Source organism: Hyaena hyaena, unplaced genomic scaffold, assembly GCF_003009895.1.
Source record: "Hyaena hyaena isolate Hyena2069 unplaced genomic scaffold, ASM300989v1 scaffold_563, whole genome shotgun sequence".
In the NCBI taxonomy this organism is placed as follows: domain Eukaryota; kingdom Metazoa; phylum Chordata; class Mammalia; order Carnivora; family Hyaenidae; genus Hyaena; species Hyaena hyaena.
In genome coordinates, this window is record NW_024081197.1 from 1,104,911 (window position 1) to 1,130,185 (window position 25,275).

The window sequence follows — 25,275 nt, forward strand, 5'->3', positions numbered from 1 at the left end:
ATTTTTTTTCAGAATCGAATTATTTACTTCTCTGGTTTCCTAACTTAGATAAGATCTGAGCAAAGTAGTTATTTGAAATTTTCGGGTTTATTTTAATGATAGTTCTTGTTAGTGATGGTCAGTTTAATTTTGATCTTCAGGAAATAATAATGGGTTCATTAAAAGTATAATTTGTAATCCCCAAGGCTGGAAAGTAATACCAGAACACAGTGCTCTGGGATTGAATGGTGCATACCTTTTGCTGCTGTGTAGTTATCTGTATTATGAATTCCAAATTCCAGCATATTGATTTCCAAATACAGATGATCCCCAACTTATAATGGTTTGACTTAAGATTTTTCAGCTATATAGTGGTGCGAAAATGATCACTTTCAGTAGAAACTGTGGTTCACATTTTGAATCTTGATCTTTTCCTGGGCTAATGATATATGGTAGGATATTCTCTTGCAGTACTGAACAGTGGCAGCAAGCCTCAGCTCCCAGTCAGTCATGTGATCATCAAAGTAACCAACCTATATGCTTCCAACCATTGTACCCATACAACCATTGTGTTTCTCATTTTTAATACAGCATTTCATACATTACATGAGATATTCAACACTTTATTATGAAATAGGCTTTCTGTTAGATGATTTTGCCCAACTGTAGGCTAATGTCAGTGTTCTGAGCATGTTTAAGGTAGGCTGGGTTAAGCTATGATATTTGGTAGGTTAGGTGTATTAAATGCATTTTTGATTTAATATATTTCCAACTTACAATAGGTTTATTGGAAGGTAACTCCACTGTAAGTCAAGGAAGATATATATGGGCCTCTGGGGCTCCGCTGTTTTTCAAGCATGCTACATTATGGTGAAAGGTCTATTTTTATGGAATGGCATATACAGTGTTAAGCACTTCATGTATATTATGTCAATAACTAACATACCTGACACATAGTAGATCTAATTAACGTTATCTTCATTCATTCTCTACCACTCCCAATCACAGCACATCTGAAAAAAAAAGTTTCTTTTTTGAAGACTAAGTTGACAACTCTAAGGTCTATTTTAGAAAATTTCTTTTCAGCATAAAAAGGGATTTTGCCTGTTGTGTTTATCTTAATTATTTGAAAACAAATGGCTTACATTAAGGTAAATTTGTTAACTCTTTCTATATGTGTATGTAAAAATGTAATGATACATGTATCACCTGACCTCTTGAGGTAGTATGTGTGCTCAACCCACTTGCCCTTAACCCCAGGTCACAGGCTTATATGAAAGATCAACCCAGTCTAGAGGGACTTTGGACTCTCTTTAGTCAACTAACAGAACTTGTCTGGTAACCCATGTAGGAGCAATGGCAAATGTTCTAGGTCACATTAAACTTTTCTGGTGTCACTTCTATATTAATTTTGCTGAAAGTACCTAGCCAGAATAGCTTCCTGCAGCAAAGTCAATTTACTGTCCTCAATTAGAAAATGTCATAATAATGACAGATTGTTATCATTTTTTAAAGTATATTATAGTTGTATATCCCATCCGTGTGAGGTATAATTTTAGCTAGTTTATTTGACTTATTTTGGTAGACTTTATTTTGTCAGTTAAACAAATTTCAACAATTAATTCATAGCAAGTCAATGATAGTGAAATAATTGCTTGACAAAATGTTATGCCTTTTTTAAGCTACCTCATGTCTCCCAGGTTTCTAGGTGTAATGAAGCACAAGTATAATCCATGGAAATTCAAAGAAATAATGCTTATTCATAGGTTATTAGTACAGCGAAAATGAATATTAGTAAATTATAGCTTTGTCATAACATTTTTATTACTTTAGGAGAGAAAATTAAATTGTGCCACAGAAAGATTTGCACATAATGAGCTAACATTAAACTACTTTTTTCTTCTTTATACCTAGAGAATGGGATATTATAGAAACTGAAGAGCATTATAAGAGTCGATGGATATCTATTAGGGTTCTGTATCTTACTATGTTTTTAAGCAGTATAGGTAAGTATTAGAAATTGTACGTAATTTAAATAATTCAGATATAGTATCTTAATGTCACTTAATTTTTAAAATTATCTTTTATTTTAGTAAAAATCATATAATATAAAATTTCCCATTTTACCCATTTCTAAGATCAGAAGTGTTACATATATTTATATGATTATGTAACCAATTTCCAGAATGTTTTCATCTTGCAAAACTAAAACTCCTCGTTTCCCATTAAACAACTCCTTATTTCCCCTTCCTCCCAGGCCCTGGAAACCCCCGTGCTTTCTGTTTCTATAAATTTGACATTAGATATTTCATATAAGTGAAATCATACAGTATTTTTCTTTTTGTGAGTAGTGTATTTGATTTAGCCTAATGTTCTCAAGGTTTATTCATGTTACAGTATGAGTCAGAATTTCCTTTCTTTTGAAGACTAAATAATAGTCTATTGTATATATGGTGGGGAAGGAAAATCTTTTCCTCTACTTGCTTAGGTTCTGTAGCTGCTACCTGCAAATTAAAGCAATGGAGGACAGATCAACAGGGAAAAAAGCTTACACATTTATTTGATGTTAATATTTTTACATTACACAGGGCTTCATAGAAGAGAAGTGAAAATTCCAAAGAAATGGTTAGAATTCAGGGCTTATATACTATTTTAACAAAGGGCAGTGATTGTAAAGACATGACTAAGGAAAGGAGTTTGGGCTTCAATGGATGGTAAATTGTAGGAAAGTAACTAGGGAATATATGAGGGACACCAATGGAAGATTTTAGTTAGGGTTGTTTCTACAGACTTATCTCAACATGGATTCTCTATCCAAGGATAAGAATCCTAGTCCTGGGAGAGCAACTTCCTAGGGAAATTTATGCTGTTTTTAGGCAGAAAGGGGGAGGGCAGAGAGCCCTTCTTTCATCTGCTGTTAGTTGCCTTTAGTTCAAAATAATCAGCATGCCAAAGTGGTAGATTTTGGGGGTGGCATGTTCTGATGCCCTTTAGTATATACCACATTTTATTTATTCATTCAGCTGTTGACAAACTCTGTGGTTGCTTCTACCTCTTGTCTCTTATGAATAGCTACTGTGAACATTAATGTGCAAATACCTTTTTTACATCCTGCTTTCTAGTTCTTCTGTATGTACAGTCAGAAGTAGAATTACTGAGGTGCCTGGGTGGCTCAGTTGGTTAAGTGTCCAATTCTTGTTTTTGTCTCAGGTCATGATATCATGTTTTGTGAGACCAAGCTGATGAGGGATCAGAAGGCAAGCTAAGCACAAAGCACAAACTAGCACCCTCCCCCCCCCCCGGTGGGATATGTGTGATATTCCTTAGGCACTCCTGGCTGCCGAAGAACAAAGGAAAGGAAAACGGTTAACTGATAGATATCACAGTCATATAGGACATGAGTATCCATCAGTTTACAAATGTTTTAGTAAATTATAAGAAAAATGCAATCTTAGTAATAGCCTAATCTCCAAAAACCTGTAAACTAAGTTTCTTGGACCTCTTCTCCATAGTGATGTGGGAAACAAAGGCAAGAAGGAAATGGCAGGTAAAATTAAATTTCCTTATAACCTGCAGCCCATTGACAAATACTTGTATCAAATATAGAGTAAAACATTTCTACAGGAACCCCTGCTGTCCTAATGTTAATGCCTACTAGAGGAAAAACAACATTAGCTTGACAGTACCTAGGACTCTGGTATCTTATGAATCTTCTTTAACATAGGAAAATCCCTTTTGGAACTTCTCTTAACTTTATCTCCTCCAACTGCATGATATATAAAAGGTCACCCTTATAACACAGCTCTTTCTGCCCATAGGTCCTGTTCCCATACTTTAATAAAAATCACCTTTTTTGCACCAAAGGCATCTCAAGAATTCTTTCTTGGCTTTAGGCTCTGAACCCCCAACTTTCAAAAACCCCATCAAAGACCTGAATTGAGTTGGTCTCTGCACTGAAAGTGCGGAGCCTGCTTGGGATTCTCTCTGCACCTCCCCTGTGCTGTCTCTCTCCCTCTCTCAAAATAAATAAATAAACATTAATTTTTAAAAAAGTAGAATTGGGGCACCTGGGTGGCTTAGTCGGTTAAGCGTCCGACTTTCGCTTGGGTCATGATCTCGCAGTTCATGGGTTCGAGCCCCACGTCGGGCTCTGTGCTGACTGCCAGCTCAGAGCCTGGAGCCTGTTTCAGTCTGTGACTCCCTCTCTCTCTGACCCTCCCTTGCTCACGCTGTCTCTCTCTCTCTCTCCTAGAAATAAATAAAACATTAAAAAAAAAAGTAGAATTGCTGAATCACATGATAATTCTATTGATAATTTTTGAGGAAGTGATATACTATTTTCCATAGCTGCTATACTATTTATACATTCACACCAACAAGCAGGGTTCAAATTTTTCTACATCCTCACCAACTTTTATATTTATTTATTTATTTATTTATTTAGTTTTGTTTTTTTTAACTTTTATATTTATTTAATAGTAGTCATGCTAATGGGCATGAAGTGATATCTTACAGGTTTTTTTTCTTTTTTTGGCTTATATTTCCCTAATGATTAGTGATGTTGGGAATATTTTCATATACTTATTGGTCATTTGTATATCTTTGGGAAAATGTCTATTAAAGGCCTTTGCCCACTTCCTAATCAGGTTTTTTGTTATTGTTGAGTTGTAGAAGTTCTTTACATACTCTGGATATTAACCCCTTATCAGATAAATGATTTATAAATTTTTATTTTTTATTTTTTAACATTTATTTATCTTTGAGAGAGACAGAGTGTGAGCAGGGAGGAACAGAGAGGGAGACACAGAATCCAAAGCAGGCTTCAGCACAGAGCCCGATGCAGGGCTCAAACCCACAAACTGCGAGATCATGACCCGAGCCGAAGTTGGCTGTTCAACCAACTGAGCCACCCAGGCACCCCAATGATTTATAAATATTTTCTACTGTTCTAGGCCTCTTCTTTCCACTCTACTGATTGTCTTTTGATTCACAATAGTTTTAATTTTGATGTAGTCAAATATATGTTTTTTTTTCTTTTGTTGCCTATGAACCTCATTTAATTTTTTTTAAGTTTATTTATTTATTTTGAGAGACAGAGAGTGAGTAGGGGAGGGGCAGAGAGAGTGAGAGAGACAGAATCCCAAGTAGGCCCTGTACTGTCAGTGCAGAGCCCGAATCAGGGCTTGATCCCACGAACCTTGAGATCATGACCTGGGCTGAAATCAAGAGTCTGACACTTAACTGACTAAGCCATCACCACATTGACACAAATTGTAAAACGAAATCTTAATTTGTATAGCTTGATGTATTTTAATCTATTAACATTATTTCTGAAAATATAGTTACTAAAAAGTAAAACTTCATGAGGAAAATTTTAATATTTAGAACTGTACTTACGTTAAAATGACAAAGAATGAATGGGAGTTATCAATACTGTGACAATTTTTAAAGAAGTGTTTTAGGGAATCCATTCTTTTCCTAAGCTTAGACCATTTAAGTCTTTAGGCACAAATTTTACAAGTGGCATCTTTCCCTGACACAGATTTACTGAAGGTCATTTACTAAGTTTTTAAAACTAGTTTTCCTTCTCTTTTCTATTTATCCCAGTCACTTTCTTGTTTTCTTTCATTAAACAATCTCATTCATCATTCACCACTGAGTAAAAATAATATTTTAAATAAAGCTAAAACTAAAGAAATGTACAAAATAAAGGATATTTTCAACAATTCTTTGTAATGCAACTTCATTTTGGATTGTATATTTATTATGATGCCCTCTACAGATCTTAGGGGGGAAATGTTGATTCGAATTGGCTTAGACAGTAATTTATTTTTTCTTGTAAGATACCTATAGTAGGACAACTCCAGGTGAAGTTCACTAGGGTTTTGGTTCTGTTTCCCACTACATATTTTAGCTTTGTCCTCTTCTACACACTGACTTCTCTCTGTAGGCTATAGCAAGGATGCTGCAGTAGCCCAAAGTGTTACATCCATAATTTTTATTGATCAAAAGGGACTTTTTTTTAAACCTCTGCAGAGAAAAGGAGTCCTTTCTTAGAGGTCCTAAAGAAGACCTCCCTTCACTTTTCACTGGTCAGAACTGGGCCCTGTCAATTTCTAAGCCAGTCAACTAAGATAGTGAAATTATCCTGACTGAATTCTTTAATATGATTTACCCTCTGGAATTTGGGGTGGAGACAGTTTCTCCTAAAGCCCGTAGCTTTGTGGAGGAATGATGGATACCTGAATAAAAATGGGATTCTATCAGGAAGAAGGAAGGGGGCAAAAGAGTATTGTGGAGGTAGCAACCTCTGCAATAGCTTTTTTTTTTTCCTTCATTTAAAATACTTCCATGGGCAGCTGGGTAACTCAGTTGACTATCCAACTCTGGCTCAGGTTACAATCTTAGAGTTTCTTACACAGTCTTAATAGAGCCTGCTTCAGATTCTGTCTTTCCCTCTCTCTTGCTGCTCCCCTGCTTGCACTCTCTCTCTCTCTCAAAAATAAACATTAAAAGTTAAAATAAAATAAAATACTTCTAATTTATGGAGCATTTGGGTGGTTCAGTTGATTAATTGTCTGACTTTGGCTCAGGTCATGATCCCATAGTTCCTGTGTTTGAGCCTCTCATCGGGCTCTCTACTGTCAGCACAGAATGCACTTCAGATCCTCTGTCTCCCTGTCTCTCTACACTCCCTCTACTTTGGCATACCCTCTCAAAAATAAATACTTAAAAAATAAAGTTCTTTTAGTTTATGTAATAACAATGGAATATTATTCAGCCATAAAAAAGAATGACATCTTGCCATTTGCAAGATGGATGGAGCTAGAGTTTATAATATTAGACCCAATAAGTTAGTCAGGGGAAGACAGATAATATATGATTTTGCTAATACGTAGAATTTAAGAACAAATAAAATAAGCAAAGGAAGAAGAGATAGACAAACCAAGAAATAGACTCTTTAATGTTTATTTATTTTATGAGGGAGAGAGACAGACAGAGACAGAGTGTGAGCAGGGGAGAGGCAGAGAGAGAGGGAGACACAGATTCCTAAGCAGGCTCCAGGCTCTGCTTGAGATGTTAGCAAAGCCTGATGTGGGGCTTGAACCCACAAAGTATGAGGTCATGACCTGAGCTAAAGTTGGAGGCTTAATAGACTGAGCCACCGAGGCACCCCGGACTCTTAACTATATATAGAGAACAAACTGATGGTTATCAAGGGGGTTGGGGAGGTAGGAGGATGTGTGAAATAGGTGATGGGGATTAAGATGTGCACTTGTCATGATGAGCACTGGGTAATATATAGAAGTGTTGAATCACTGTATTGTATACCTGAGCCTAATGTAGCACTGTATATTAACCATACTGGAATTAAAATAAAATAAATAAAATTAAATACTTTTAATTTTTTGTACTAAATTATCTAAAATTATAGGTAATAATTTCAATTTTAATGGCAAAAATTATTTTAACTTTAGATTTTAATTAGCATGTTAAACATTTTACCTCTTTAATTTTCTTGATTGTGAAATTGTAGCCTTGATTTCAAATATTAGTTTACTCTTTAAGTCGTCTTTTCATCAAAATCAATATGTTAATTCAAAATACACTAAAATGAAACTAATAATTAAGTTATTTTTAATACAGGCTTTCTAAAAAGAAGTACTGATATTGCTGGATGATGCTTGAAAACATTATGCTAAGAAAGATGCCAGATACAAAAGACACATGTTGCCTGATTCTATTCATATGAAAATCTATAGAGACAAGTAGATTAGTAGTTGCTTAGGGCTTGGTGGGCAATAGGATGGAAAGCAGCTAAAAGGTCCAGAGTTTCTTTGTGATGTGACTAAAATGTTCTAAAATTGAATGTGGTGATGGATGCACATATCTTTGATTATATTAAAACCACTGACTTGAATACTTTGAGAGGGTAGATTGTATGGTATGTGAAGTATATCTTAATAAAAGTGTTTTTTTTTAAATAGCCTTTATAGAATTTTGATTGGACATGCCTAATGTTAAAATTGACAAATAGGATTAGGTTTATGAAGTTTATCACTACAGCTCTTAAGCAGTAAAGGGTAGCAGAGGTAATGAATTTTCTTTTAAGGTAGAGCCATCTTGAAGCCTCCTGGTTCTTTATAGCCACTGCCTCCTTTATATGATCATTTTCCATTTTCCTAGACTTCCTACGGTCAATTATCTCTGCCAAACAACATAGATTAGAAGTCTACCACTTCTTCTATAACACAGTGGCCTTTTGTCCATTCATTTCTGCTTATATAAACTTAACAAAACTTTCAGTAATTTCTGCTTACAGTAAAGATATGTGAATAAGGAGAAATAGGTCCTCTGCTTTTATTATCCTCATTATGACCAGGGACTATAATTACATATGATTTTCAAGTCTTTAATATTTATTTTCCTTCTGATAAATACAACTCCATAGTTTAATAAGAAATATTTTAGGGCATAAATTTGTAAATTGAGAATGATACTTTATCCATGTTATAGTTCAAAAAATTAATATCTATAAATAGTGATGACATCATTTTAAGATAAATAACAGGGTTTGCTTCTTTACAGGATTTTCTATTGTGATAATGTCAATATGGCCATATCTCCAAAAGGTTTGTACACTTCAATCTATTATTTTCTTAAGTAGCTATAGTAGTAGTAACTCTTACATGGTTAAGAGTTTTCTTGACAGTGTCTTTGGTACTTTATTGATTTAATCTTTACTAGTGTGACTTGAGATGATAATTCCTCAAAAGAGGCTTTTAGGTGATCCAGTGCTTCACTGTGCAAACCAGAACACTCTTGAAATGAAGGGAGCACTATACCAGGAAAACAGTATTATACCTGGATAGTCCTAGACAAATGTAGATGTATGCTCACCTACTTATTAGCTACTTTCATATCCCATCAATGCCCCCTCCCTGATATAAAGGAAACTAAATTATATATAATCTGAATTCCTGAAAGATATGACATTCCTATGTAATAATTTTGTGCTTTCCCATAGAATTAATTTGGGTTATCCGGTGACATTGTGAAAAGAATAGACAATATATGTATTTTGATGCTGTGGTTACTAGATGGGGAAGAAGGGGTGACCAAAAGATGCAAGTTTAGTAGGTACCCTGGCATCAGTTAATCATCAGGTCCTGCCATTTATTAAAAAAAAAATGGCATATAACATATGTCTATTCTATCTTAAATCTCCAGGAATGAATTTGCTAAAAATCAGTATATAAGTTGCAGACATAATTCATCTATAACAATATTTTAGTTAAGGTTCTTGATGAAGTTCTCTATATTCTCCAACCTCCTATTCACTCCTGAACCTGCTACGATCTGATTCATTCCTCTGCTACCCTGAAACTGCTCCTATTAAGGTCTCCAATGATTTGCCTCCTGACCAAATAGATACTTTTTAGTCCTTTGCATGACGTTTGGGTAGCGTTTGACATTGTCAACCTCTCCCTGCTTCCTGAAAACCCTCTCTTAGCTTCTGTACATTTCTCTGTCCTAGCTTTGCTCTTTAAGTATTTGTTATTAAGTTCTTTTGTGAGTTTTCTTTATCAACTTGTTCCTTATATGTTGGTTTTTCCCAGAGGCTGGGCTGGGGTGGGCTGGGCTGGGTTGGGCTGGTCTGTGTGTGTGTGTGTGTGTGTGTGTGTGTTGTAGATTAAATCCTAACCCTTGGCCCATATTAGATCTATAGCCAACAATTTATTAGACATATGTACTTGAATGAATCTAGGTTCCTGGGACCTTTACACATTTTTCTCCATTTTTATCTGGAATGCTATCCCTCCCTTCATCTCTCCTTTTCTCTGTCCTTCCCTTCTACCCTTCTTCCATATTATCTTTATCCCTATCATCTATTATCCCTATTATTTAAACATAATGCCTATGATACAAGAAGCTTTTTTATTTGATTTTATTATTTTATTTTATTTATATTACTTATTCCTTCACCTTAGATTTTTTAGTTTTTATAAAATTTTACCTTTTTGAAAATGCTAACTTTTAAAATATCTGATATTATAAAAGGAATAAGGACAAAAATACAAATTTCATTTTCTTTACTGAGTTGGTGCCACATTTTCATCACTATTTTGAAAATTATTCAAAAGATTATATTACATGAAATTATTAGCCATGATGCTAAAAATTCCTTTCTTACTGGCACAGTTATTAGAATTAAAGCGGAATAGGGGCGCCTGGGTGGCTTAGTCGGTTAAGCGTCCGACTTTCGCTTGGGTCATGATCTCGCCGTTCGTGGGTTCGAGCCCCGCGTCGGGCTCTGTGCTGACTGCCAGTTCAGAGCCTGGAGCCTGTTTCAGTCTGTGACTCCCTCTCTCTCTGACCCTCCCCTGCTCACGCTGTCTCTCTCTCCTAGAAATAAATAAAACATTAAAAAAAAAAAAAATTAAAAAAAAAAAAAAGAATTAAAGCGGAATATTTAACAATTCTAGAGCAATATTTTCTTTGCCAAAAATATATTTCCATGTATCAAAACTCTTTATTTCTGTGGTCTTTGTATCTAGTCTGTTTAACCTCAAAATTATCAAAAGAAAGGTATTTACAATAATTAGGACTACTCAGCACAATATGTTGAATTTTGAAAAGGTACACTACTTTCTCCACGTATTTGAAAGCTCTTCAAAGGTAAATTTAGTGAGTACATGAACTTGTAACTAGTTCTTTGGCAATGCAAATATAGCAATTTCACTAAAAAACTTTTCTCAAGTTATTTCATAACAATAGTGAGAGCTCACTGTGTGCCAGGTACAGTACTAAACTTTTCATCTTTTGATATTCATAACAAACATATGAAATTATTATCACTCCTGTTTGACAAGTGAAGAAGCTCACAGTCAGAAAGTTGGGTAGGTTGCTCAGGTCACACAGCTAGAAGACGGCAGAGCCAAACCTACCTGAAACCAAAATCTGACTCAACAACAGTGCTGTGTTACCTACTGTCTTAAACTGTTTAATTCTTAATTTAAGACTTCCATCTCTTTTTCAATAGCATGTTGAAAAATATTATTTAGCTGAAAAGCCATCTGTGAAGAAAGATAAAAAGCTACACCACTGCCTCTTCCCAAGAAAACGCAGAAAACAAACAAAACAAAACAGTAAATTATTTGTCTGAAAAGAATTTAGCACCAATGTAACCTCTGAAATGTGCTTCTTTCTGACCCTGGCTGATAGACAGCCATCAGGCAAGTGATTCCTGAGGCTCTGTTGCCCAGAGGTGGGATAAATTTCCAGGAAGATTCAAAACTAGATTTTGAATTGGAAGGATACGTTATTTTATAGGGTCAGGGAGATATATATATATCTCTCAGGAATATATATAGTGTGTGTGTATGTGTGTGTGTGTGTGTGTGTGTGAGAGAGAGAGAGGGAGGGACAGAGACAGAGAGAGAGAGAGGCAAGCAGGTGGTCAGACAGACAGACATGGACATGGGCTTTTAGGGGGATGTTGCTAATTCAAACTAAAGAAATTCTGGAATACTGTCAAAAATCAGTTACAGCGGAGCTGAGTTTTGAAGGTCTGTAGAAGTTGGTTTCCTGAAGAAAAGTAGGAGGTGGGGAAGGCATTGCTGGTACAAGTGGGCAGTAGAGAATTCAGTACAAAGGACTGGAGGCAAAGAATTTGACTCATTTTGGAAACTTCAAACAGTTCTAGTAGCTGGAAGTTAGAATTGGGGGAAGGGTACATGCAGAAAGATGAGTCTAGAGAAGAGACTGTGGCCAACTTGTGAGCTAGGTTTTCATAAAAAGCAGTTTAGATTTTATCCCAAAAGTGGTATGATAGAGATCACCAGAGGTGGCCAGAGTACCAGAAATAAGATGCTGTTAGTACTGTATAAGAGAGAAACACACGAGTGCAGATAACAGTTTAGTTACTGAAGTGACACCTTCTGTTATAGTATAGAGCCTGTATCCTCCAAACCTTTGTACTTCCCTGTGACAATTCTAGCAGAATTTTCTAACAGATTCCAGTTTCCCAATCACTGTGAAGAACTGTGTCCAGTTAAAATAAAAGTTTCTACTGGTCTCTGGAAAATATTTTTAATATTCAAAAGTCAGCTTCTGTCCCTGAAACACATACTTGGCTATGTTCAATGATATCCTGAGAAGACAATAACATCCGTTTGCTTTCAAGCCACTACGCATTTAGCATTAAAACTGAGTTTTCACTGCTTTTTTGAAAATTAATTGAAAAAATTTTATGACATGAAGTTATTTTAAATTTTTAATAGACTGATCACAGGAGCTAAAGGTAATATAGGTAGAAAATAAAAGCCAGAGTGCCTAAAATAAGATATTTTAAAAGCTGGAGCTTTAATATTGTGTATCATTGTACATATTCACTCTTATTTCTCATTCCCCACTAGAAAATATACCTAAATATTTTCATTTTAAACTATTTAAATTTTTTAAATGTTTTTATTTATTTCTGAGAGAGAGAGAGACAGCATGAGCAGAGGAGGGTCAGAGAGAGAGGGAGACACAGAATCTGAATCTGAAACACGCTCCAGGCTCTGAGCTAGCTGTCAGCACAGAGCCCGACACAGGGCTCAAACCCACGAACTATGAGATCATGACCTGAGCTGAGTTGGACGCTTAACCGACTGAGCCACCCAGGCGCCCTGATTTTAAACTATTTAAAGTATTTTTAAAAAAGAAAAGGCTGTGGTTGTCCTTAAGTTGTTCTACCACTTTATATGTTTAATCTTATTTCCTAAAAATTTAAATTTTTTTAAATGTTTATTTATTTTTGAGAGAGAGACAAGAGCACAAGGAGGAGAGGGGCAGAGAGAGAGGGAGACACAGAATCTGAAGCAGGCTCCAGGCTCTGAGCATTCAGCACAGAGCCCAACGTGGGGCTCAAACTCAGAGACTGCGAGATCATGACCCTAGCTGAAATCAGAAGCTAAACAAACTGAGCCACCCAGGCGCCCCTAATTTCCAATAATTTAATGGTTCTTATGTTTCCAAATTATATAGCCTACCATATATATATTTTTTAATCTGTTAATTTATTCCATAGCCCCTTTGTAAGCTAAAATTTTCTATTTTTTGAAAGAATTTCATTTTCCAAATTTAATCATTTGGTTCTCTCCTCAACATTTATCATGATACATAAACCCTCTTTCAGTGGTAGAACCCTGAGTCGTTCATGTTGAAAGGAAGAATTAATAATAGATTTATTGAGAGAATTGTCTTTGAGCTTTTGTGCTTTTATTCTCTTCTTTAAGCATTTGACTATTGTGCCCAGTTTAAAAAGAAATTTAGGGGCGCCTGGGTGGCTTAGTCGGTTAAGCGTCCGACTTTCGCTTGGGTCATGATCTCGCGGTTCGTGGGTTTGAGCCCCGCGTCGGGCTCTGTGCTGACTGCCAGCTCAGAGCCTGGAGCCTGTTTCAGTCTGTGACTCCCTCTCTCTCTGACCCTCCCCTGCTCACGCTGTCTCTCTCTCTCTCCTAGAAATAAATAAAACATTAAAAAAAAAAAATTAAAAAAAAAAAAAAATTTACAGTGCTAATGGCTATTTACCTTATGGGATAGCATAAGTCTAAATAATTGTATTTACTTTATAAGAATTAAAGAATGGCATTTTACTTTTGTGATGATATTGTTTTATACATATAATGTGATTATTTTTTAACAAGACTTTTATGAACCAAAAATTCCTATAATCATTCTAAAAGATGAAGCTTCTCAAGTATTGTTTTTAGTGTATAGTGAATTGGTAGCACATTTAATTGTACTGTCAGAAGTTTGAATCCCTTAATGTACTTAATAGGGCTACAAAACTTATATGTTAGAATTATTGTTTTTATTTACTTAAATAGGAAATGTTGCATGGTCAGAAAATGTGCTTAAGTCTACTTTTCTTGGATAACATTTCTTAAAGCATTGTACTTTTTTCTGCAGATTGACCAGACAGCTGATGCAAGTTTTTTGGGCTGGGTTATTGCTTCATTTAGTCTTGGCCAAATGGTAGCTTCACCTGTACTTGGTTTGTGGTCTAATTATAGACCAAGAAAAGAACCTCTTATTGTCTCCATCTTCATTTCGGTCGCGGCTAACTGCCTCTATGCATATGTCCACGTTCCAGCTTCTCATAATAAATACTACATGTTGGTTGCTCGTGGTTTGGTGGGAATTGGAGCAGGTAATAACTATGTATGTGTTTGGCTGTTCAGATTCACATTCACCCTGAATGAATCCTCTCTTACCTGGTGTCACCCCCTCTCAATCTCATATCTCACAACTCAACATATAGTTCTGTCATTGCAAATAGACAAATATCTTCCCCATCATTTTGGCCTTTGTCATGATATTCCCATTACCTGTGGCTTCTCTATTCTGTTCCCATCATTCTTCATCCTTCAAGATTCAGTTCAAGTTCCACATCTTCCATAAAGCATTCTTAGGTTACCCTACCCCTTAACAGATCTTTCCTGTCTCCAGCATGTCTGTGGCACTTGCTTAACTACTGTTTTGCTCTGTTTTCATCCTTTATCACAAACCAGATAGTAAACTTTTTATAATTAGAGATAATTTATGACTTCCTATAATATTCTGTGGCCTCTTTCTTGCAGTCTCTTGAACATAATAAGAGCTCAATACATTTTTTTAACAAATTTTTTTGAGTCAAATTGTTAGTGGATCTTTTTCTGTTTCTTATATTACATTTAAGCATGCAGAGTTTGTGATGTCTTTGTTTTAAAAATAATTGTAACAATCAGTAGTTTGCAATTTACTCAGTGCTTTCTCCATATTTAATAAGAAAAAAAGTCTAACATTTCTGTAATGCCACTTTTTCATTTATTCAGATCTTTCATTGTGTTTTCATGTTACTAAAGCAAGATTTTCCACTAATTGATACATTTGCTCAATGTATATGCTTTGTATGATCAGAAAGAAGAAATTGTGACTATACTAAAGATTAATATTTTTGTTCTATATGAAGCCAAATTAAGTTGAATTTTATAAACTGAAGAATATTTTCTTTGTCTTTGGATTATTATGTCTTAGGAAATGTAGCAGTTGTTAGATCATACATCGCTGGTGCTACTTCCCTTCAGGAAAGAATAAGTTCCATGGCAAACACAAGTGCATGTCAAGCATTAGGTTTTATTCTAGGTCCAGGTAGGTATTTTTCACTTGTCATTACTTGATTTTGAATTGGGAGAACTTTTGAGGTTCAAATGTTAAATGGAATCCAAGTATAAAACCTTATAGCTAAAAGGAAAGGTAAGGAAGCTAATATTTTTGATTCAGCAGGAGGCTAGGCTCTTTTTTTTAATTTTTTTAATGTTTATTTATTTATTTTTTTCCAAAAAAAATTTTTTTAATGTTTTATTTCTTTCTAGGAGAGAGAGACAGCGTGAGCAGGGGAGGATCAGAGAGAGAGGGAGTCACAGACTGAAACAGGCTCCAGGCTCTGAGCTGGCAGTCAGCACAGAGCCCGACGCGGGGCTCGAACCCACGAACCGCAAGATCATGACCTAAGTGAAAGTCGGACGCTTAACCGACTAAGCCACCCAGGCGCCCCTAATGTTTATTTATTTTTGAGACAGAGAGAGAGACAACGTGAGAAGGGGAGGGTCAGAGAGAGAGGGTGACACAGAATCTGAAGCAAGTTCCAGGCTCTGAGCTGTCAGCACAGACCCTGATGCGGGGCTCGAACCCACGAACCATGAGATCATGACCTGAGCCAAAGTTGGATGCTTAACCGACTGAGCCACCCAGGTGCCTCTAGGCTCTCTATATGTGTTAACAAATGTTCTCTAAAGTAAATAATATTAGTCCCATTTTACTAGGACTAATTAGGACACCAAAGCGTAGAGAGTCTAAGTAAGTTATTCAAGGTCAGCCAGATAACAAATGGGAAATATGAGATTCAAACCTAACTCTGTCTGACTCCTTAGTGTATGTTCTGTGAAATAATCATTTAGCTTGACATCTCCATTATACTTAGCTTTTTATCTTGTTTATTAGAAACAAATTATTTTTTAAATTTTTAAAATTTTTATTTTTGGAGAGAAAGTGTACCTGTATGTACATCTGTGCAAGTGGAAGAGGGGCAGAGAGAGAGGGAAAGAGAATCAGGTAGTCTCTGTGCTCAGTGCAGAGCCCAATGTGGGGCTCCATCCCATGGCTGTGAGATCATGAGCTGAGCTGAAATCAAAAGTTTGACGCTAGGGGTGCCTGGGTAGCTCAGTCCTTAAATGTCTGACTCTTGATTTCAGCTCTTGATTTTGGCTCGGGTCATGATCTCATGGTTGATGAGTTAGAGCCCCAAAGTGGGCTCTGGGCTGACAGTGCAGAGCCTGCTTGGGATACTCTCTCTCTTGCTCTGTCTCTGTCTCTCCCCTGCTTGTGCTGTTTCTCTCACAAAATAAATAAACTTTGAAAAATTTTTGAAGAGTTGGACACTTAACCAACTGAAACACCCAGACACCCCAGAAACAAAATTCTTTTGACTAAAGGATTTGAGGAAAGTTATAGAAGGTTCTTTACCCTTTTGCTCTTTGCCCATACTTTTCAGACTATTCTGAGGTTTGAAGAATCTTAGAAAGACTACTTAAAGACTGTTCTTCAAAGTGTCCATCCTTTAGCTGAGTGTAAAACAATAAAACTTAATACTTCCCTAAGACAAGTTTTTCCTGATTAGATAAATTAGTAATTTTTATGCCTAAAAAAACATTGAAGGGTCACCTGCATGGCTCAGTTGGTTAAGCGTCCAACTCATGGTTTCAGCTTAGGTCATGATCTCATGGTTTGTGAGTTGGAGCCCCACATCAGGCTCTGTGCTGACAGTGCAGAGCCAGCTTGAGATTCTCTATCCCTCTCTCTTTGCCTTTCCCTCCACCTTTCTATCTCTCTCAAAAATAAATAGATAAGCCTTTAAAAAAATTAAATAAGAAAGAAAAACATTGAAAAATCATATAATTGGTTCATGCTTTGAATATTACAGTTATGAATACCATCTCTTTGAGTCCATTTCCATTTACTTTATCATTAATATCCTACCCTCACTCGTTTCCATTATTATTTTTTAAAATTTTTAAATTTTTTTATTTTTTTAAATTTATTTCTGAGAGAGAGAGAGAGAGACAGCGTGAGAAGGGGAGGGTCAGAGAGAGAGGGAGGTACAGAATCTGAAACAGGCTCTAGGCTCTAAGCTAGCCATCAACACAGAGCCCGATGCGGGGCTTGAACCCACGAACCATGAGATCATGACCTGAGCCAAAGTCAGACGCTTAACCAACTGAGCCACCGAGGCGTCCCTCCATTATTTTTTTTAAACATTTTTTTAAATGTTTATTCCTGAGAGAGAGACATAGAGCACAAATGGGGGAGGGGTAGAGGAAGAGGGAGACACAGAATCCAAAGCAAGCGCCAGGCTCTGAGCTGTCAGCACAGATCCTGACGTGAGGCTCAAACCCACAAACCACAGGATCATGGCCTGAGCCGACATCAGATGCCCAACCAACTAAGCCACCCAGGCACCACTCCATTACTTTCTTTTAGATAACCAAGAAAAAGCTCTGCAAAAGAGAATCCAATTTATCTTTCACCAAAATCTAATATTCCAGTTTAATATTTTGGAGTATAAGTACAAATGTAGAATAATTGCATCTATTGCCGTATTATAAAATATATGAGGACATAGTATGGGTCTTTTCATTTACCACTCTACCCTCAGTATCTAGCACAGTACCTGGTATAGACTTAGGTTCTTAGTAAATAAGAAGTATTTTGAAAATTAAATAATGATAAAATAAAAGAGGTAAAAGCATGTAATAGATCTCATAGCATTTTAGAACCAGGGATGGCTTAAGAAGTTATTTAGCTCAACCCACTTTATTTCAGAGCCAAGAATATAGAGGTTTAGAGACAGTATCAGCTATTTCAAAGACAGACAGGAAATTAGAAAAAAAAAAGACCAGTACTAAAATTTATATCACCTTGTTCATTAATTTGTCACATTTTCAACCTGAGAATAAAAGAAATAATCAAAAAGAAAAAGTATTTTAAAGATTTTGTATTATTTAAATATTTTGTATTATTTTTAGATGAGTAAATGTAGGCCTTGAAAAGATTAAATGACCTTTCCTGTAATAAGCACATTAACACCACTAGCATTTATTGAAAGTTTACTATGTGCTAGACGCTGTTCTAAGTATTTTATGTGTAATATCTTACTTCATCCTTACCCGAAGGTTACTTGTAAATTATTGGAAGAGCCAGATACAGAATCTAAATCAGGAAAGCAAACTAGTTCTCTTCCACAAAGATTGATTTTTGCCATAGATCCAAATTTAAAAATATATATGATTTAAATACCATATACAGAGTGATAATTTGAAATATTGACTTAAAATATGACATTCTATTTCTTATAATGAAATTGTAATTTTTTAATGGAAGAAATTGGATAATTTAAATTTTCTGTGGAGATGTTTTTTAAAAAGGAAGATACTGACAAATTACTTTATATATACTACCTTGCGAATGTATGTATATCAGTGTTTCTCAACCTTTTTCTCATTATTGTCCCACCAAAGAGCTTTTTTAGATGTTTTTTTTCCTAATCTCAACAGATCAATTGTATATCTTTTATGTACTGTATGAATATTTATGTTTTATATGGAAAAAGAGTAAATATTTTGTCCCCTTACCTCTATTGAGATGTGTGATGTAGATGGATGATTCCATAAAGTTGCTTCCAATTTTGTAGTAAATGTCTCTCAAATTTTTTTTTGCCCTTGCCTCCCACTTAATAATTTATCTGTATACGTTTTATTTTATTAAGTTTTTCAGACTTGTTTTGCACTCATTGGAGAAAAGGGCGTGACATGGGATATCATTAAGCTGCAGATAAATATGTACACAGCACCAGTTTTACTTGGAGCATTCCTGGGAGTTTTAAATATTATTCTGATCCTTACTCTATTAAGGTAATCAGATAGAAATGATAAAATTACTTTTGTAGATTGTGAAATTAAATAAGCATGATCATTATTGGAAGATAATTATTCATATGAAGTCTTTATTTGGTTTTTGATGTCTATAGTTGTGTTCATGGTTTTGTTTTTTTTTTAATTTTTTTTTTTAATGTTTTATTTATTTCTAGGAGAGAGAGAGAGACAGCGTGAGCAGGGAGGGTCAGAGAGACAGGGAGTCACAGACTGAAACAGGCTCCAGGCTCCGAGCTGGCAGCCTGCACAGAGCCCGACGCGGGGCTCGAACCGCGAGATCATGACCTAAGCGAAAGTCGTACGCTTAACCGACTAAGCCACCCAGGCGCCCCTCATGTTTTTGTTTTTTTTTTTTTATCAGCTAATGCATATAGTACTTTTAGCTTAAATAATAGACAATCTGATAAATGAGACTAGATTATAAAGTCTTTGAAGGTTCAAGGTTTGTCTTTATTTACTAACTACAGGTTTCTAAATATAGGAGTGATACGGAAGCACAGTTTTAAGTAGATTAATGATTGGTATCAACCTTAAATACAAAAGTTACTTATACCTTATCTTTTATTTATTAGAAGAAATTTTATTAAACTACAGAAGTTTTATATTTCTTTGGAGTGCTTTATTCAAGGCCCCAAAAACGTTTACAACAAATGTTTAAAATCACTGGAAAACTTCAAATATTTATTAAGGTAGATCATGTATGCTTTTGAATGAATTGAATATTATTCTTCATGTTATATGGTAGTATAATAAGAATTGTAACTTGTATCTTTTAATGGTTATACCTTATTGGTAATAAATTCATTACTTAGAAGTCCGTAAAAGAAACTATATCAGAATGTGAAAAAATAGAAGGCTACTAATAAATTAAAGCCATCTATCTATTATAGTAAGTTTTTCATGGATACAATATTTATGTTTTTCTTTTTAAGAGAACATCGTGTGGATGACTCAGGACGACAGTGTAAAAGTGTTAATTTTGAAGAAGGTACTATCAGCCTTTTGATTAAATTACTATAACATTATCAAAGTATTTCTGATTATTCTGTCTGTTTTGTATTTTACTTGTGAGGACAGTACAATGTGTGATTGGGGGAAGATCTTTGAAGTTAAAAGTTACCTAAAATGATAATTTTTTCAAAAGACATGCCCAGATCAGTTATTTGGTGTTCATGACTGGCAAGGTTAAAACCATTGCTGAAAATCACTTCATATTCTTTGCAAAGAGCCAGTATTCTGAAACCTTCCAGTTCTTTGGAATGATTTCTGTGACATTTCTACCAAATGTATCTTTCTGTTTCAAGCATTTCTTTGCTCGCATAATCATGGAAATAGATTTCTCTTCTATATTTTTATTCTTTTGGTGTACTCTACAAATATACATTATCATCCCTTAGATCTTTCTCTGACTTAGAAGTAAGTAACCAATCTGGTCAGTAGGTATATCTTCCTAAGTAAACTCGTATTTAAGTACTAATTATGTCCTCCATGGGGAGTGTCGCCGTCTGTGTAAAAGATTGCAACTCAGTTCTTGCCTTTAAGGAGTTTGTAAAGATGTGGAAAAGACATGGTGTCTTCTATAGCCATTTTATTTAATCTTTACAATAAAACTAGTGGAAGATAAAGTTGAAAGTAGCATGGAGAGCAGAGTGGTGAAGAGTGTTAGTAAGTTTTTGGAAAAAAAAAAGTATGACACTAAGATTTCATATGAGATTAAACTAGATGTATGAAGACCTGAACTAGGGCAGCAAATAAGAATGGAGAAGACAGATATGTGAGTTTTTGAAGAAAAAAAAATTAAGATTCTTGACAGATTAGATAGGAAATATTTAAGGAATAGAGTGGTTGAAAATGTCTGTCAGGTTTTGAGTCTAGATTAAGTGAAAGAATGGGAGAGAACAAGAATTTAGGAAAGGACATTGGCTGAACAGAGAAAATGATTTCAGTTTGAATCAAGCTAAATATAATGCTACACTAGCACAACTAGAAAATGCCAGAGGCATTTGTAATTTTGGCCTTAGAAATCAAAGCTAGAGATACAAATTTAGAGTAAGCCACTGAAAAACACCACCACAACAGAGTGAGAGAAAAAAGTAAACAAAGGGGTAGACACATCAAGTGTGACAAAATATTGTTGAATATAGGGGCTGAATATATATTTGATATTTTTCAAAATAAAAAATGAAAGAAAAGGAAGAATGATGAGCAAGTGCCAGTGTAGGGTATAAGCCACTTTTTTTCCCCTAAGGTGAAAAATAGGGTGCTAACTTAAAGGACCTATCAGGTAAAAGGAATGAGCATGTAAAGGAGGGTGGGTTTGAGGTGTTGAGAAAAGGAAGATACATAAGAAGCAAAATCTTTCAGAAGTTGGAAGGGGATAGCAGTATCGATTAGGACTTCACTGAATTTAATGTGCTTCAAAAGCACCTGTGCTATCCAAAGCCACCAGATAAAATACAGGATGCCCAGGAGAATTTGAATAATTTTTTAGTATAAATATGTCCCAGTTGGGTAATGTTGGATTTCAGATAAAGAACAAATAATCTTTTAGTATAGATATGCCTCAAATACTTCATGGAACAATTCTTATATTTAAATTGTAAATATTGCATGGAACATAATTAGTTATGATATCACAAATTCAAACTTAACTGAGTATCCTGTATTTTTATTTGCTAAATCTGGCAAACCTAGTGAGATTCAGAGAATCTACCTTTATAGTAAGCTATCATGGGAGCTGATGCTGCTACTGGTCTAAGAACCACACCAAGTATCAAAGATCTAGAACTGCACTGTCTAATATGGTAGCTGTCAGCCACATTTGGCTATTTAAATTTAAATTAAACTAAATTACATTGAAAAAATTCCTCAGTCACACAACCAACACTGTAAATGTTTAATTATGGTTCTGTGTGGCTAGTGGCTAACTGTATTGGACAGCACAGAGAAAGAACATTTCCACCATGTCAGAGTTCTATTGTAAAACACTGCCCTAAAGCACAAAGCAGAGTTTAGAAAGACCAGATCTATTTTCTTTCATAAGATTTCTAAGCACTTCAAAATAATTTCTGAAATAAAAAAGGTTTTAAATTTCAGTAAAAAAATTAAATAAAAATGTTTCTGCTTTTTCCCTGTTGTTAAAATGTTATCATTGGATAGGATCATAATTGCTAATTACATAGTCTTTGAATTGATATATTAGTATCGTCTTTTCCTAAAATATTTATAATTTGGATACCCGGTCAATCCTCAGAGTCTAGGATGCAACATTTCTGAGCTTTTCCACTGAAGCCAACACTGGGTAGAGGCTGCAGGAAACTAATGATGCAAACTCCAGTCTAACTTGGGGCAGTGTTGCTTTTTAATTCAAAGGAGTAAAGACTGGGTTCAAAGTGGTACTTGAGAATCAGAGAGGTTTGTCCAAAATAATATAAGGTCCACAGGGACCAGAGTCTATCTTGGAAAAGGATCTGGACAAAGGAGACCAGTTTTCTTTGTGCAAGAAATGGAGGTCATACTGTGTTGAGTGTTCAGGATGCTTAATTGTCCCCAAATATAGCAGACTATTTCCAAGTCTCATTTATTATTGGAGGAGAAATTCCTTGTCAGGAATCCTAAGATATAAAGGGAAGCACTATTATGAAAAAATTTTAGCAACTTACTGCATCTTGGGAAAGTAGCCCCTTGCCCCCTACTGGTGCTACACATACACTTAAAGATAGCATAAAATGAAAACATTCTTGAATTACTTATTTGGTTTACTCTGAATAAGTGGGTAAATTATAAAATAGCAGGACAAATGCATATTAGCAGATGTATTTGGTTTCATACTTCTCAGTCATATAAGGAATAGCTAATATTGAGTATGCAGCTTAATACATACTTTAAGATAAGTTAATGCATTCATTTACTCCTAATTTATAAAACCACCATCAAATCTGGGTGGTTATTTGCAAAATATATTACTTTACAAAAATATAAATGATAATATAAGGATTTTTTAAGCTGTGTAATAACATATAAGGATACTTACTCATACTAATTTCACTAACATTGAAATTCAAAATACATATCCACTGAAGAGAATCATAGGACTGATTTAATAAATTATTTGAGGTCTTTAAAAAAATCCTTATAAATTTAAGATTTATGTAAAATAGAAAAAAACTTGGAAATTTAAAGCAAATATATGTAGTATGAGATCATTTTATAGAATTTTATAAAATATATACCTATTTGGGGTTAAGAGACAGAAAATAGAAAATCTGAGTATTTCTTATAGTTGACAGAATTGAAGTACATCTCCTAGGAAGAAAATTCACTTTACTTTTAAAAGCCATTTATAAATTACTTCTGTGGTATAAGTTGTTACTTTTAAACCACTTAGAAGCCTAAAAGTGATTTTAAATATTTAGTCACAGAATTTGCTATATATAGTTTCAACATTATTTTAGTGTCATAAGAAAAATTAGATGTTTAAGTAATATAATTTTTCTCCTGTTTGCTATAGCAGGTGCAGATGAAGTTCAGTTTCCCCAAGGAAATATTGATCAAGTTGCTGTTGTGGCCAGCAATGTTCTGTTTTTTGTGGTCCTATTTATCTTTGCCCTTTTTGAAACGTAAGTTTTATTCTGTCTTCATCTAAATCATATTATTTAAATCACCTGTATTTCTTAATGAAACATTAATAGGCTTATTGATGTTCTCAGAAACTTTATAGTAGGCATACTTTTTGTCATGATGTAAAAAATATACATAAATTTTATGCTTTTAACCTGAATATAGTTAGTTTTCTGTCTATAATCTTACTTTATTTTTCTTTTTTTAAAAAAATGTTTTATTTATTTCTGAGAGAGAGAGAGAGACAGTGTGAGTAAGGGAGGGTCAAAGAGAGAGGGAGACACAGAATCTGAAGCAGGCTCCAGGCTCTGAGCTGTCAGCACAGAGCCCAACGCAGGGCTCGAACCCACGAACTGAGATCATGACCTGAGCCGAAGTTGGTTGCTTAACCCTGAGCCGCCCAGGCGCCCCATTACTTTGTTTTTCTTATAAAGGAATTTGTTTCACTAGTCTTTTCTCCCTTTCTTGGAGTTTTATGATAAATATAGTTATAAAACTTTAGTGCCATGAGTAAATTAACTTTAAGCTATATAACTCTGTGGAGCTCAGTCGGGCAGTGTTAACTCCATTTAATATCTGATCCTGAAAAAAACTAGTATGATATATTTCTGCCTTGTATAGGCTTTGTTGACCTTTAGTTATCATGTGGCTTTTTTATTTTTAAAATGCCTTTCCATTATGTTATAAAAATAATATATTCTTGGTGTAAATATGATAAACACTACAACTGTATTTCCACATCCACTCCTTTCCTTGGAAGTAACCACTGCTAATACTTCGTGTATAATTTTTCAAATATTTTTTCTATACAACTGTTAGTACTAGTTATACTTACATGTGTAAGTACTAGCATGTACTAGTATGTGTATGTGTGTCTATTAAATCAACACAGACTTTGTGACATTATTATTTGAAAATTTGGTTTATTCTTTGGTCAATACATTGTAACATTTTTATAACAGTACATGTAGATTGGCTTGATTTTTAACTTTCTAATTTTTATTTTTTAAATTATTGAAATATGTGAACGTTTCAGTTCATTTGATTTTTTTGGGCATTTTAAAAAATTGTGGCAAAATACACATAACATAAAATATATCATTTTAACTGTTTTTTATCCTACACTTCAGTGGCATTGAGTATATTCACAACTGTTGTACAGCCATAACCACTATCCATTTCCAGAATCTCTTCATCCTTCCAAACAGAAGCTCTATACCCATTAAACAGTAAGTCCCCATTTCCCTCACCCAGCTCATGGGAGCCTTTATTCTATTGTCTCCAATCTAGGTACCTCATATAAATGGAATCATACAACACATATCCTCTTGTCCTTCGTGCCTCGCTTATTTCACTTAGCGTGACTTTTTAAAATGTTCATCCATGTTATAGCATGTATTTGAATGTCATACCTTTTAATGGTTTCATTATTATTTATTTTTATTTTAATAAAAATATTCCATTGTATGTATATACCAATTTCATTTATCCATTCATCTATTGATGGACATTTGGGTTATTTCCTTCTTTGGCCTGTTGTGAATAATGCTATGCTGCTGTGATGAACATTGGTGTACAGCTATCTGTTTAAGTCCCTGCTTTCAGTTCTTTTAGTTATATACCCAGAAGTGGATTTGCTGGGTGATCTGGTAATTCT

The 25,275-nt window shown here is 34.8% G+C and overlaps 1 protein-coding gene across 4 annotated transcripts in view; it reads left to right on the top strand.

Annotated features, from left to right (window-relative positions):
• MFSD8 (major facilitator superfamily domain containing 8) overlaps positions 1-25,275 on the top strand; it is a 41,507-nt gene that overhangs the window by 4,582 nt on the left and 11,650 nt on the right. The window contains exons 2-8 of one of the 4 annotated variants that reach the window (XM_039256268.1): positions 1,894-1,985; positions 8,569-8,612; positions 13,939-14,179; positions 15,046-15,159; positions 18,833-18,977; positions 19,931-19,986; positions 23,512-23,617. In XM_039256268.1, the coding sequence (XP_039112199.1) occupies positions 1,894-1,985; positions 8,569-8,612; positions 13,939-14,179; positions 15,046-15,159; positions 18,833-18,977; positions 19,931-19,986; positions 23,512-23,617 (798 nt within the window). Of the gene's footprint in view, positions 1-1,893; positions 1,986-8,568; positions 8,613-13,938; positions 14,180-15,045; positions 15,160-18,832; positions 18,978-19,930; positions 19,987-23,508; positions 23,618-25,275 lie in introns of those variants that run through there. The other 3 variants (XM_039256267.1, XM_039256269.1, XM_039256270.1) reach the window with 3 other exon arrangements.